The sequence below is a fragment of the Eurosta solidaginis genome, chromosome 4 (genome assembly GCF_040869045.1).
Source record: "Eurosta solidaginis isolate ZX-2024a chromosome 4, ASM4086904v1, whole genome shotgun sequence".
Taxonomy (NCBI): domain Eukaryota; kingdom Metazoa; phylum Arthropoda; class Insecta; order Diptera; family Tephritidae; genus Eurosta; species Eurosta solidaginis.
The window spans coordinates 270,374,117-270,389,164 of record NC_090322.1 but is presented as its reverse complement, the minus strand read 5'-3'; the positions used below and the strand labels follow the sequence as shown (position 1 = coordinate 270,389,164).

At 34.0% G+C, this 15,048-nt stretch overlaps 1 protein-coding gene across 5 annotated transcripts in view; it reads left to right on the top strand.

Moving 5' to 3' along the window:
- nAChRalpha7 (nicotinic Acetylcholine Receptor alpha7) overlaps positions 1-15,048 on the top strand; it is a 322,772-nt gene that overhangs the window by 260,418 nt on the left and 47,306 nt on the right. For 4 of the 5 annotated variants that reach the window (XM_067786135.1, XM_067786136.1, XM_067786133.1 and 1 more), the window contains exons 7-8: positions 13,269-13,344; positions 13,826-14,020. In XM_067786135.1, coding sequence (XP_067642236.1) covers positions 13,269-13,344; positions 13,826-14,020 — 271 coding nt within the window. The remainder of the gene's footprint in view (positions 1-13,268; positions 13,345-13,825; positions 14,021-15,048) is intronic. The other variant, XM_067786137.1, reaches the window with a different exon arrangement.

The window sequence follows — 15,048 nt, the reverse complement described above, 5'->3', positions numbered from 1 at the left end:
GTCGTTGTTTATACGATTGGTACCTTTTTTATTTTTAAACTCATACATTTCTTTCTAGGCTCATGGCAACACTGCCAACAAGTCTGAAAAGGGTTTCGTTCTCCCACGATTGTATACGAAATGTGCATTAATACGTTTTTCTACTACTACTTCCACTAATGCTACTACTTTAAAAATACTTTTTTAAATACTTTTATGTATATATTGCAAAATGAATCGACTTGCATATAATTAAATATATGTGAAGGCGAAATGAATGTCAATAATGCGCTGCTTAACATAAAGTCGACTTCAGTCTATGGTTATTCCGTTTTTCATATTTCTTGCCAAAAAATGTATGCTTTTGTTTTCGTACTATTGCAACACAGTTTGGGAATTAGTTTTCGAAGTTGAGAGAGGATATTTTCATTTCAGTTTTTTAGTGTTTCCGCAACCTTCTTGCACTGATGACCTGATATCATATATGTAATACTTCTATATCACTACTACTGAACTGTGCAGCCTTTTAAACATTACAGTACAGATATACAACAAGAGAAGGAGACAAAATCGCAAGGCTGTCGTTAAATTTTTGTAAAAAATGGGTTATAAATATATGTTTATTCCAGCAAGCCGTCTTGCTTCTATCAATATTGTAAATTAGGCTATTTCGTTCTCCAAATGAAAAAATAGCTTTTGTTTTCCATTAGTATTATAAATTTTTTATTGTTTTAAGAACTCCGCAGAATAACATTACCGATTTGTGCTGAGTGCGCAGATATACGTATGTAAATGAGCCCTTAGTTCGTTATATTGCTGGCTATGTTGCTTGGAAGATACAAAAGAAAAAAAGTTCCACATGTCAAGGGCAATTGATAGGTGAAGGAATGCTTTTACTTTCAGCGCACAAAAATAAAGGTCCGTTTGTCGGACCATCTGTGGACGTATGTAATATTTGTATAGTGTCAGAGAAAGCTTTAGAACAAGTTGTCAAGGCATGCCCAATTGGAAGTGCAAAATTAAGTTTAATAAATAAAATTTTTTAAAATACAAGTGATGCATTCTCCAATAGTATTGTCACGGATATTAGCATCACTAAGCTATACCATCACTAAGGCGATGCTAAGGCCATGCTAAGCGGTGTTTACGTCAATAATCAAATCATGTATACACATATATAAGGCACCCGAGAGATGTCACACACAGATGCATTTACTTATACGCCTATGTGTGTGCGAGAGACTGTAAACTACAAACTCACATACATCTGAGAGACGCTGAAAAGTAGAAAATTGTAAACAAGTAGAAACTATATGAGAACTATAAACACTCGAAATAGTTGGTAAGTTCTGGAAATAGAAGAGCCTAGATGTATGCAGCGTAAACTATAAAAGCGGCACAAGCGAGTAAAAAGTAATTCAGTTTGAGTTGAGCTATCAATCAGTTTGATTAAGCACGCGAGTAGCAAAGTATAAGTGTTATTGTGAAGTACTTTAATAAAGGCCATTTTTCCATTGTTCAATATTGGAGTTATTTATTCAACAGTTTAGTGATTCGAACTTAGCAGAGGATTGCAAATAAGAGGATTTGCAGCAGGTTCGTAACAGTATCATGGACGATCACATAGCCATCGAAAATTTATTTAGCAATGACATCTTTAATAATCACCGGACACAGATGTTTAAGAAAGTAATAAGTTTTTATTTGGATATTCGTTTGTTTTTTGAAACGAAAAAAAGCACGGACGAAAAAGGGTATGTTAGAAAAAATTTACAAAATTGATATTATTTCAACACCAATAGCAGCCAACCCAGTACTCATATTTTGTTTACTTCATCAAAAATTTACTTCATTAAAAAACTCAAAATAAATAAAATTTTGAAAACGTTATATATCGTTTGTTCAAGCTAATTCACTTTATATTATTTTAAAAAACGTTTAAAGAAATGCTTGTTGAGATGTATGTATAAGTATATTTTTATACATGTAAATTTGAATTTTTTTTTCATTTCAAAAATAGGAATTATTCGCCTTGTTTTTTTTTTACTATTTATGTAAATAATGTACTTTGTATGGCTGCAGCTCATGTTTAAATAATAAACACATCAAGCCTTGTATTTTCTTTATTGGCCTTTTCATTGTTTAGTATGCAGAAGATGGGATACTGACCCGTTGGACCCCCTTTAATACTTTTTTTACACACGCTCCTACATTTCACTAACACTAACAAAGCCCGAGCATGCGCAGAACATACATTTGACAGTTTCAGCAAATAATGATTTACAGAAAATTTGCAGATTAGGAAGATAGGAAGGTATTGATATAGAAGTATTATATATATGCCTAATATGAAACTTCTCGCTCTCTGAGAGCGCGTGAAAATGTGCACTTTTTACGATACTGGCCATAGATGGCATCATGCTCAAAATCAAATTTGGGCATTTCAGAATAACTTTGGGGTATTTTACATGGTTTAATTTATGATTTTCACCGAAAATTTACTCAAGATTGTCAAATGAGATGTCAAAAAACTACAATTTTTGTCAGGATTACAAATCCGAAGAAAAGAAAAAAACTCTTTTTCACCCGTGGAAAATGTATCAGTGAAAACACCTTTCATCGAAGGGCTGTACACGAAACGGGTTTTGGTAGCAACTTGCGATTGGTAAAAAAGTCAGCTTCTTAGTCTTCGCATTGATGTAAATGGATGCATAAAGGCCATGTTTTTGTGAAGCGTTGCGACATTCCACTTTTGACAGCTGAGATAAATTGTAGATATACGTATAGGTTAACGAAACATATTTAATTAACAGCCTTTTGCGAACGACAACGCAGATACTTCACCAAGTGATCTAATTTCGCAATTTCTTATACATTTTTTGCGTTTTTTATTGTATGTGAATATATGTACATAAACGGTTTGGTCGCATCAAAGTGAAAAAAGGGGCTAGCCGTTCATTGTTATCTTATGGCGGTGCCAGAGCAACAAAGGAAAGCAACGCAATCGAAATATATTATTTCATATTTTTTCAGTTATCTACCACAAAATATTTCAACAGAACTTTGCATTTTTTATAAATTTTAATAAGTGAAACAGTGTTTCAGTGTTTGAAAATAATGAAACCGAACGGATTTATTGGAGTATTTTTCGGCGTATTTTTGGCAACTCTATCGACAGCTGATGTTCAAGACCCACTCTTGGAAATTAATTAACGTTTGTTTACAATTAAATGAACTTCAAGACCCATTCCTGGAAACGAATTGAGAGAGAATGGATGTTTCGTATCAGGTCATCAGTGCTTCTTGCGATGAATATCGTTTGAAGCGAAGCGTACGATATTTCTAATGTATTTTTTTACTCCCCAATACCCCAAAACACACAAACGTCTCACCCACTCGCTGGCACTGAAACTGATTTAGGAGCCGAAAATAGGCCCATACCTGGCTTAAAGGAATAAAATACAAAGTGTAGCTAAAAACGTTTTTATCAAAAAGGAGCAAAACTTAAGCTTTTTTATTTTTTGTGTAAGCAAATTTGTCGTTCAATATGTAATTAAATCAAGCTTGGCTTACTGGTGGTGTTATAAAATACGATTTCATTAGGACACAAATAATAACTTAACGCTAAAAAAATACTTGGCGCCATTTACCTCTGCAGAGAATAACTACTTCCCCTAAATTGATCTCCTGTGAGGGCTACCTATAATTAAATTACTGATTATATTCGAGTATTCTGCCATCCTAAATTTAAATACTCTATATGAAAACTTTGACTCCTGTTTTGGTAAAGCAAAATTTGTGAAATATGTGCCGAGCTGTAGGAAATAGAGTTCTTCAGTGCACAGAAGGCAGTTTCGGTATATTGGACATGGCATTAAAAGTTAAATATGTCTACAGATAATTTCACGGAGGTAATAATACCTACTAGGCAGATGTCAGATGGGTTAAAAAATGTTACTAAAGGGTAAGTGCAGTAGTAGTATATGACTCGACTATCGACTTTCTATCGGAAAGGTAACAGTTGTCAGCATGCTATCGTTTTGTTATCCGATAAAACTTCAGATATATATAGCCAGTCGATTAAAATCGCGTAAGGAGTTATAAAGAGGGCGATGACTCGGATATAACAAGCGCATAACAAAGAGATTACATGGTGACAATTTTCCTTTCCAAAATATGCTATTAGTAAAATACTTATTAATACTTATTAGCTTGTTAGAAATAGTTGTTACCGTTAAGAAACCGACGAAGCTCTTCTCGAGCTGTGGTAAATTTTTCTCTGTTGTTGTTTAACCCAGGAATTTGGGAGGCCTCCAGGTAATTAAAAAAAAAATTTCGCGTAGCATTAATACTCATGCCGTTTTTCTTGTTTTATTGGGACCAATATTCCGTAAGAACCAAACCGTAAACTCTTCAGCACTCTGCACACATGCTCGTGAACTCAACCAATTTAATCTTTAAATGCATATCTAAAAACAAGTAGACGTTGAATATAAGTTTTCTCAGAAAAAACAACGTTACCATCGTTTTATGTTATAAATCAGAAGTATGTGTGTAAAGACCAATGTAATTAATTGAATATTGGCCAAACTAGTTTACGAAAACGGCCCCTACAACGAATTACACCAGTTATTTAGTTCGGAAACTATTGTGTTGCGAGACGGTAGTTAATCTCATTCTGTGCCCTCGCAGAAAATTCAACTGAAACTTTCAAAATTATGATATCCTACGGAGTAGCAATTGGCCCCCTTTGCAAACTGTTTGAACGCGTTCTATACAGGTTCAGTCGTAGGTGGTTCTGCTTTTGATTGGTTAATTGAAATACATATAGCTCAGACCAAAGCGCTTATGATACAACTGTGGCTACCAACTGTCCCGCTCCTAATCAAAGTAGCACCAGCTCGGAGGTAATCACTTAACATTTAGTTCGGGATACAGCCTGTTATGGTAATTGTCAAAATACCTACATATTCAACAGGACATTTTAATTTAATCGTTGAATTTTTGCCTTTTAAACTTGTTTAGTTTAGTGGTGATAAAAACAACATCAGAAATACAGGACGTAGAATGTCGGTAAATAATTTCACGGCCTTGCTCAAAGTTAGTTCTGCAACTAACTAAATATTTAAATTTTGAATTGCGTTTCTTTATTGACAACACTTAAGCAGTAGTTAGTAGTGAGTATTCATATTCATATTTTTATTTACTTTTCATTAAAATAAAGTTTAACAAAACCAAATTGTTTACAATTTGCAACAAAAGCAAATAGTCACAACGCGTTCCACAATTTAATATCGAGCTAAAGTAGTTTCTGCTATACAAATAGCCTTGTAATGTGCATTTCAACTAAAAACCGAAATTACAAAGAACAGACAATTGTAATAATGAAAACAACGGTAACAGCTAAGCAAGTATTGTAATAAGTCAGCATATTCTAGTTATCACATACTTACAAGCATATATATGTATGCATATACATACCAACATACATACTTTGTAAGTGTAAAACAATGCTGAATCTCAATTGTTGTTTGTTCTTTGCATACTTTCACTTTTATATTACCCTTGCCCCACTGTACTGCAATAAAATTCTTGTCATTCGAATATATCATCTTGTCCGTTCCGTTCCTCGCAGCTATTAACGACCTTGCAAACAAACTAACTAAACTTCCCAACAAAAGTAACATATTGTACAAACAACAACAACAGCGACGATAGTTTGCTGTCAGCCAAAAGGCAAGACTCGTCCGTCAGTCAGTCAGTCATCAGTCATCAGCTTTGTAGGGTAAATTTTATATACGAGTAAGTACTTAAACGTAAATATATATACAAACGTCAGTGCAAATATATGCAACAACAATTTTGAAATACCTTTGGGTTACTAAGCGATGCAAGCAGGTATTCATTCCTTTGGGAGAATAAGAAGAATGAAATTCTAAAAAAAGCATACCAAAGACTAGATAATAAAAATAGTTCTTAAAAGAAAAGTAATTTAAAGTCCTTAAAATTTTGATATGCAAATTGTGCTTTTTAAGCTAATCAAATTTATTATGGAAATAAGTAGAAGTGTAGTTTAGCATGACCTTGGAAAATTTTTAACATTTGTAGCAAATTTTTTTGATTTCTTCATGATAGGTAAGAATGAAAATATTGCTAAATACTTTTAAACTACTTAAAATAAAAATTATATAAGGACTGTTTCAAAGAGAAGGAGCGCACTTTTTTGACGTATAAACTTCTTTTCTAATAGTATGGTAGAATCCAGAAGCGTAGACTCAGAAAAAAACACTTACCTGAAATGAGGCGAGCGTCGTGGTGTGGTGGTAGCGTGCTCCGCCCATCACACCGTAGCCCCTGGGCTCACGCCCTGGCAAAGCAATATCAATATTTTCAAAACAAATTTTTTCAATTGGAAGAAAGTTTTTCTAAGTGAGTCCGCCAGTCAGTAGTGATTCCGAAATCACTCCGAGTTTATCTTAACTATGAAAAAAGTTCTTAGTGAAAACTCATCTGCCTTGCAGATTTCGTTCGAAATCGGCATAACAAACATGTAGGTCCTGGCTGGACGGGAAAACTTAAAAAGGATCAGGACGCAAAAATCTCCGCGGAGGCTTTTGCGCATTGTATTTGTTTTAATTTTTTTTTTTAATCGCAGCAATCATTCCGAAGTTGTTTTGGAGTTGATACCGATACCATTTCGGCAGCATTTAGTGATTATTTTCAGTATTGTTTACACCATGGTTCTGGAACTATTTTCAGATTATTTCAGGATCAATGCGGCAAAGTTAAAGTTTAATTTGCAAATTACTTTCGGCCTTATTCAAGTCAATTCGGTAATATTTAAGGCTTATTCCATGACTGATAATAATCGAAAAGTAAGTCTTAACAGACTTACCCACTTTCAAACTGAAACTCGAAAAAAAATATCAATCCATTTGTTCATAGTTTGAGTAAAAGTGATCGGATCGTTGTACTTCTTATGCAGCTGCCGGTCTCCTTCAGTATGATTTTTTTATTCAAATTTTTATCAACAAGAGCTATTTGTAATTCTATTTGTTATTGGCAATAATGAAGTTTTTCATTATTTTACAATATATAAATATTTAATCATATGTATTTAATTAGCGAGCTTTGCTCATATTGCTTTATACAATGGTTTTGTAATTGATATTAGAGAAAAATTGTAAGTTTACAAACGGCGATGGTTACTAGGACATGTTTCTGAATTTCACTTCTTCATCAGCTAGCTTTTCGGGAGCTGAGCGTTGAACTCGAGTCTCCAACATTCATATCAGTGCAAGCCTTTTTTAGCTGCTACGCCATATGAATGTTCCGTTGTTCGCTGTACAATTGGTCTCTAAGAGTTGCCTTTTTTGTTTATATTCCTTTTGATCACCATGTAGGCACATACACTCTGTATGTAGTTTATTCCTAATGGTGTGGATATAATTTTTAGGCGTGCTTTTGAAAGCTTAGTAACATTTGTTCGGATTTTTACAGTATTTGTTTTTAATACTTCCGCTGTTACTATTATATCAATATGATCATATGTATTTAATTAGCGAGCTTTGCTCATATTGCTTTATACAATGGTTTTGTAATTGATATTAGAGAAAAATTGTAAGTTTACAAACGGCGATGGTTACTAGGACATGTTTCTGAATTTCACTTCTTCATCAGCTAGCTTTTCGGGAGCTGAGCGTTGAACTCGAGTATCCAACATTCATATCAGTGCAAGCCTTTTTTAGCTGCTACGCCATATGAATGTTCCGTTGTTCGCTGTACAATTGGTCTCTAAGAGTTGACTTTTTTGTTTATATTCCTTTTGATCACCATGTAGGCACATACACTCTGTATGTAGTTTATTCCTAATGGTGTGGATATAATTTTTAGGCGTGCTTTTGAAAGCTTAGTAACATTTGTTCGGATTTTTACAGTATTTGTTTTTAATACTTCCGCTGTTACTATTATATCAATATGATCATATGTATTTAATTAGCGAGCTTTGCTCATATTGCTTTATACAATGGTTTTGTAATTGATATTAGAGAAAAATTGTAAGTTTACAAACGGCGATGGTTACTAGGACATGTTTCTGAATTTCACTTCTTCATCAGCTAGCTTTTCGGGAGCTGAGCGTTGAACTCGAGTCTCCAACATTCATATCAGTGCAAGCCTTTTTTAGCTGCTACGCCATATGAATGTTCCGTTGTTCGCTGTACAATTGGTCTCTAAGAGTTGACTTTTTTGTTTATATTCCTTTTGATCACCATGTAGGCACATACACTCTGTATGTAGTTTATTCCTAATGGTGTGGATATAATTTTTAGGCGTGCTTTTGAAAGCTTAGTAACATTTGTTCGGATTTTTACAGTATTTGTTTTTAATACTTCCGCTGTTACTATTATATCAATATGATCATATGTATTTAATTAGCGAGCTTTGCTCATATTGCTTTATACAATGGTTTTGTAATTGATATAATAGTAACAGCGGAAGTATTAAAAACAAATACTGTAAAAATCCGAACAAATGTTACTAAGCTTTCAAAAGCACGCCTAAAAATTATATCCACACCATTAGGAATAAACTACATACAGAGTGTATGTGCCTACATGGTGATCAAAAGGAATATAAACAAAAAAGGCAACTCTTAGAGACCAATTGTACAGCGAACAACGGAACATTCATATGGCGTAGCAGCTAAAAAAGGCTTGCACTGATATGAATGTTGGAGACTCGAGTTCAACGCTCAGCTCCCGAAAAGCTAGCTGATGAAGAAGTGAAATTCAGAAACATGTCCTAGTAACCATCGCCGTTTGTAAACTTACAATTTTTCTCTAATATCAATTATAAATATTTAAAATAAAAACTTCTTGCTACACAAAAACTAACCAAATTAATATAAAACCTCCAATAGAAACAGAAAACTTCACTTGAAAGAGAAAGCACTCTGGTCAAGCAATGACATTGGACATTGGCCGTGATGCAGCAAATGTACGAAGCAAATAATAAAATATTCTTTAGAAATGTTATTTACATACCAACATTCTTTTTGGCCAACCGAGTTTTATACAATCAAATGAAATCCAATTACATTAAAAAATAACATTTCTCTTCATTTTGTTGCCAACGAAATTCATAGCAAACGATCCCCTCAAACATTCTCGGAGCGCTCATAATGAGAGGAGGCCGAAATATGAGAAAAATTGTAGCCTCAGAAATATGATCATATAGGGATTTTTTATAACTCCGCTGGGATAAAAAAATTTAGCCTTTTGCTAAGAGTGCTCAGCAAACAAATCAACTTCATAACATACATATATTCATATTTTCGTTAGGAAAAATTTCCATTCTAATTCAATTTTTATATAATGATAAAGTTGTTTCTGTTACCTTTCTAATTTGGTATGAACTCTGTTTTTCATGGACGCTTCGCCTAGTCATTCCGTAATTATCTGCATGTTGACAAAGTACATAAGTATTATGGACCTTTTTGAATGCAACAACAAATTAAAAAATAAAAATTGATTTTCCCTACAAAATGGCCAGACGGGACCTACATGTTTTATGCCGACTCCGAACGGCATGTGCGAGGCAGATGAGTTTTCAATGAGAGCTTTTCATGACAGAAATACACCCGGAGCGCTTGCCAAACACTGGCGAGGGGCGACCCCGCTTAGAAAAATTTTCTTCTAATTGAAAAACCTTATTTCTAAAATTTTGATGTTTTTATGCACGGGGTGTGAACCCAGAGCATACGGTGTGGTAGGCGGAGCACGCTACCATCACACCACGGTGGCCGCCAAACAAATTGCCTCCGCTGTATATCCCGGTCGGTGTGTCGATCTTCGTATGTCTTCGATAAACTCAAGCTCGAAGTATCATACTTTCCATCAAGGCTTCCCAGTATGCTGCCCCATTTTCAATGATGAACTTCAAAAATCCGCCCTGAAGGAGGCAATCCTAATCCCTTATGTCATGCTTACAAATGACTCCGAAAAGAGTCGTATAAGAAGTAAATTATGAGTTATTTATGCACGTAAAAGGAGTCTGATCGGACTCCTATTTAGGCTTACATAATGTATGAAATAAGACTCCTGTCGTACGACCATCGCAAGAAGGGAAATGCGTACACGCTCTAATTTACGGCACATTTTCTACACTTTTAAGACTCCGAATGTTTACTGGGATGCAAAATATGAAAATGCTAATGTAAACGTAGAAAACTTAAATACAGTGCCGCTAATTAAATCACTACTTGAAGTAAAGCTTTAATTGTAACGAATGAAGTGAGCGTAAAATGAAAAATGTAAATCCTTGACTCTGCGTAAACAAAACAGATCCTTGTACATTGAGCAACCTTCTCTTCTCCTTGTATAGTTTTTGTTTTTTTAAAGTGCAGACCAAAATGCAGAAACTGTGTAAATATTCATTAGGCCATCAAATTATTGAATGAGAAATGCGCGAATTCCTTTGATAATCTCAAGTTTTAAAGAATACAAATTATGGTTAGTTTTACAGAACCAATTTATTACTATCGGTTCGTTTCGCTGATTTGTCAAATAATCTTACAAAGTGAGCTTAAAAAGTTATATCATTAGTGTGTCCGTAATCTTTTATTCTTAAATATTTATAAGTGTCATTTTACCACTTATGATAAAGGTTCTGGTTTAGTTCCTACATCGTACAGTGTCTCAGACGTTCCATTAAAATAATTTACTGAAGTTAAAGATTTGGGTATGTAATTTGAAACCAAACTTACTTTTACCGCTCACATCAGCTATGTATATAGCAGCGGTCGTCACCCCATAAGCGCTTTCAAGCAATTGTTTTTGTAAAACGCTCAAACAAGCGCACCACACATCCCCGCGCGCACGCATTCTATCCTCACGCCTACAACCGAAGGTAGTCTGCTGTGCACATTAGAACAAAACTGCTATAATTTCGTGTAAAATTACTTTTGAAGTAATATTTTCGTTAACCTGTATGAAAACAATAAAGCTTTGTTTGATTTATTTAATTGAAGGCATGTATAAGTATTTTGCAATCCATTCAAGAAAAGAATACGATACGTTAATTTTTGAAAGGTACCAAGTCCGACTGGGTATGTGTACGTATCAGTGCGCGCCATCTCTGCTCGCTGATTGGTTGTAGTTATTTTTTTAAGAAAACAAAATGATGAATAGATATGCACGGACAAAAATTTAATAGAATATAATAAATAATAATTGCTTTACCGTATTTTTTATTAGCGCGTAAATGTGCAGAACGTAAATTATGTCGTCCCTCTGTTGGTCCTGTGACGTACATTCGGAGACGGTATTGTTTTAATTTTGAAGTAATAAAATAAACTTTGAATATTTCTATACATTAAAATATATGTTTAAAGTTTTTACAGTGTACATTTTACTTAGTCCGTCGCCATTTTTTTTTATTTTTATTTTTTTTACCTTTACATTAAGTCGCTTTCATGTTTGTCACCTCATTTCCATACGAATTTTTGACCCACGGAAAAGTCTTTTCAGTAACTTCCCGTTGAGCTAGACACTTGAAACTTAGAACATAGTTCAGATCTGAGAGACAATACAATGCAAGTGAAAAAATCCGCTAGGTGGCGCACGAATCGAGATATACAGAAAATTAATTTTAAAATGGAAATTTTGCTATCGACTTTTAACTAACTTCTCGGTTATCCAGAGACTTGAAACTTAGCACATAGTTTTCAAGTCTATGGCACTACAATTCGTGGAAAACAGAATGCCCTACCTTCATGGCTAACCTCCTGAGTGTTGCAGGCGTTGTAGAATTCTTCCTCGTTGAAGGCCCAACTCAATACACGCCATTACTCAATACACTTTTAGGCGTACGCGACTTTCACCACGATTCTTTTAGACTTTCAGACGTATGCGAATTGCACTACGATTTTCAGCTGTGCAAATTAAGTAGCTGACAAACAAGGTGGAATTCTCTTGTTATGATGCGAGGTGGAATTCTGTGTTTTGTTGCGAAAAAATTGAAAATAAAAAGATGATAAAAAATTTTAAGGACTACCTTTATATATATGGGCCAAAAAATAGAAGGCAATTTTTCCTTTAATACAGACATAGTCTTGTTGAATTTTGACTAAAAAACTTTAACAATAGCTGTTATAACAATTTTGAATTTTGGGATTTAAAACTATAAAGGTGGAGCGCAATCTTTCAATTTAAGGCAAACCATGTACTTGGGATTAATTAATTGATTATTTAAAATTTAAACACGCACTCTACCTTTTTAATTTTAAATCCCAAAATTCTTTTACAACATCTATTGTTAAAGTTTTTTAGTCAAAATTCAACAAGACTATGTCTGTATTAAAGGAAAAATTGCCTTCTATTTTTTGGCCCATTTACATAAAGGTAGTCCTTAAAATTTGTGTATCATCTTTTTATTTAATTTTTGGATATCAATTTTGTTTCAAGTAGGTGTCCATAAGACGTTTCTGGCGATTGCTGCTATATAGTTTCTAAAGCCTAAGCGATGTTGGCTTTCATACGTCGTAACTGCTCATCATTTTCAAATCCTTATACTGTCAAGCTATTGCATACATATGTATTTCAATAGGTGTGTGTTTACCTTTCAGTGTTGAAGTTCGAAAATCAAAAATACTTCTCAGAAAAAAACAACTTTAAATGTGTGCAATGGCTATTCAAAGGTTCCCAACCGCCACGTTAAAATTTTATTTCATTTTCGTGTTATAAAGCAACTATAAATTTTTTTATATATCAGAACAGGCTCCAAAGTTAATAAGCAAATAAAGCTCTACTTTAATATGAATCAAAATTATATGACCCTGGCTGAAATAAAAGGCTTACCAGATATCGGATGAAAGCGAAATTAGAGGAACCATCTACTTTAGCTCTGTGTTCAATAGCCGCGTTTAGCGTACTGGAAGTTAAATCTTTCAAAAAATTTGGAGGAACTGCATAACTTATTCTTATTCAGGATTCCTGTAGTAGTTCATTTACTAAATGTTTTACGATATTCTAAACTTAAAAGAAGCCAAAGAACAACATGATTGTGTTTTTTTTCGGGTTTCAATTCTAATTAAGGAACTTAATTTGATAGCCTAAAAACATAGAACTTAAAAACAGATTAGTAAAAAACGAACTATAAAATGAGTATGAATGTAAATCTTAGTCTGTGCGCACTGATTTATTATTGCTTAGGTGTGTTCTTATGTTTTATTTTTAGAATGTGTATGTTTCTGTAAGACTCATTTTGAAAGCATTAATTTTTCTTTTCAGCTGGACCTGCAGCTTCAGGACGAGGCTGGTGGCGACATTTCAAGTTTTATAACGAATGGAGAATGGGATTTGCTGGGTAAGCAAATTGCATGAAAACAATAAAAATATTTTCCAAACAAAAAAAAATAAATAAATAATTCACTCAAAACTTTAAATAATTAATTTGTAATCGCGAAGTCTAAATAGCAAACTTCCCAAACTCACACTTTTTAATTTAACATGCTTATATTTATTTTATCTTATTAACAATTTCCGACCAAACAATAACTAACAAATCATTAGTTTATAACTCTCCTTCGAAAAAATCACATCTCTTTATAAGCATTTACCTTGATATCAAATTTATAGTTATTTTCCTAATTAATTACTTATAAAAAAATGTTTAATATTAAACTTTCTCTTTTTTTCTTTCACTCTCTCTTTTCCCCTTAAAAACAATATTACAAACGAAATAAAACTAAAAACTTTTATATCTCTGTTTCTGTCTTTGCATTGTCATCGTCGTCGAACGTACACCCGTACACTCTTTCTCTCTCTCTCTCTCTCTCTATTTGCAGGCGTACCCGGTAAACGAAATGAAATCTACTATAATTGCTGCCCAGAACCTTATATTGACATAACGTTCGCCATTTTAATACGACGAAAAACTTTGTACTATTTTTTTAACTTAATTGTGCCGTGCGTACTGATAGCCTCAATGGCACTGCTAGGGTTTACACTGCCCCCAGATTCTGGTGAGAAGCTCTCGCTAGGTAAGTTTCGTACATCGAATGAATTCGCACATAATGTGCTACTAAATAATAAATAATTGGATTAACTGCGAATTGGTATTTTTGATTTTTGTTAATAACGAAAGTAAAATAAAAGGAAAAATTGCACACCCTGTTTAAATTAATTCCACCCAACCCGAAGTGATGTCGGTCAAAAATAGTACAATCAATTCCTCAATTATGCATGCGTCCCTTTAACGATTTCAATAACTATTTTCAATATCTCAGGCACAATATATGGTAGCGTTCAGGCACAAATTGCGTAAAGAGTAGACATTAAGTTCTATTAACAAAACCCATTTTTCAACCACCTCCCCCTTCCTCCTCCACTCTTAGGTTACTTCATTCCATTATTTTAGTAATATCATTGCCCAACTGAATTCTCATAACATAATTTATTCCTTAAACATCTTTTTTTTTAAGCCTTGCTGTTGTATTGGTTTAAAAAACCTCATAGGCTCATAACAGAGTCCACAGCTTTCGCTTGAGTTGTTGCCCAAATAAATTTCCTGGCACACACAAAAAGGATTTTAAAAGCACAAAAATGTTGACAGAGAATTGCTTGTCTATACTTTGGCAGAACGAATCTGAAGATTTAAAAGCAGTGTTATTATTCCGGTGCTCGATCAGCCAGTTCGAGGGGAGCGTGTCATTCCAGGACCCATGTCGGAAATAACTTCATTGATCAGGCTTACACGTATGGCTGCCCACAACTTCTTAAAAAGTATTATCCTATTTTCCCTGCTCGAGCTCATCTGTAAAAAAACTTTTTTGGGGCCAAGCATACTGTACTCGTATCCGGAAAAGAGCACACTGGCAGCTCTCCCCATAACCTTTTGGTGATTGAAGTTGCATGGCAAGTGACCGGTCAATGATCACTCTCAGTTCTTTGCACCCCTGATCGCTTAATGAAGCCAGATAACAAGACGTTTCGGAGTTGATAGTATCAAGAACTATTTTGAACTCTTCGGAGCTTCGCAGTTTCGTCTGAGCAAAATATGCATTTATTT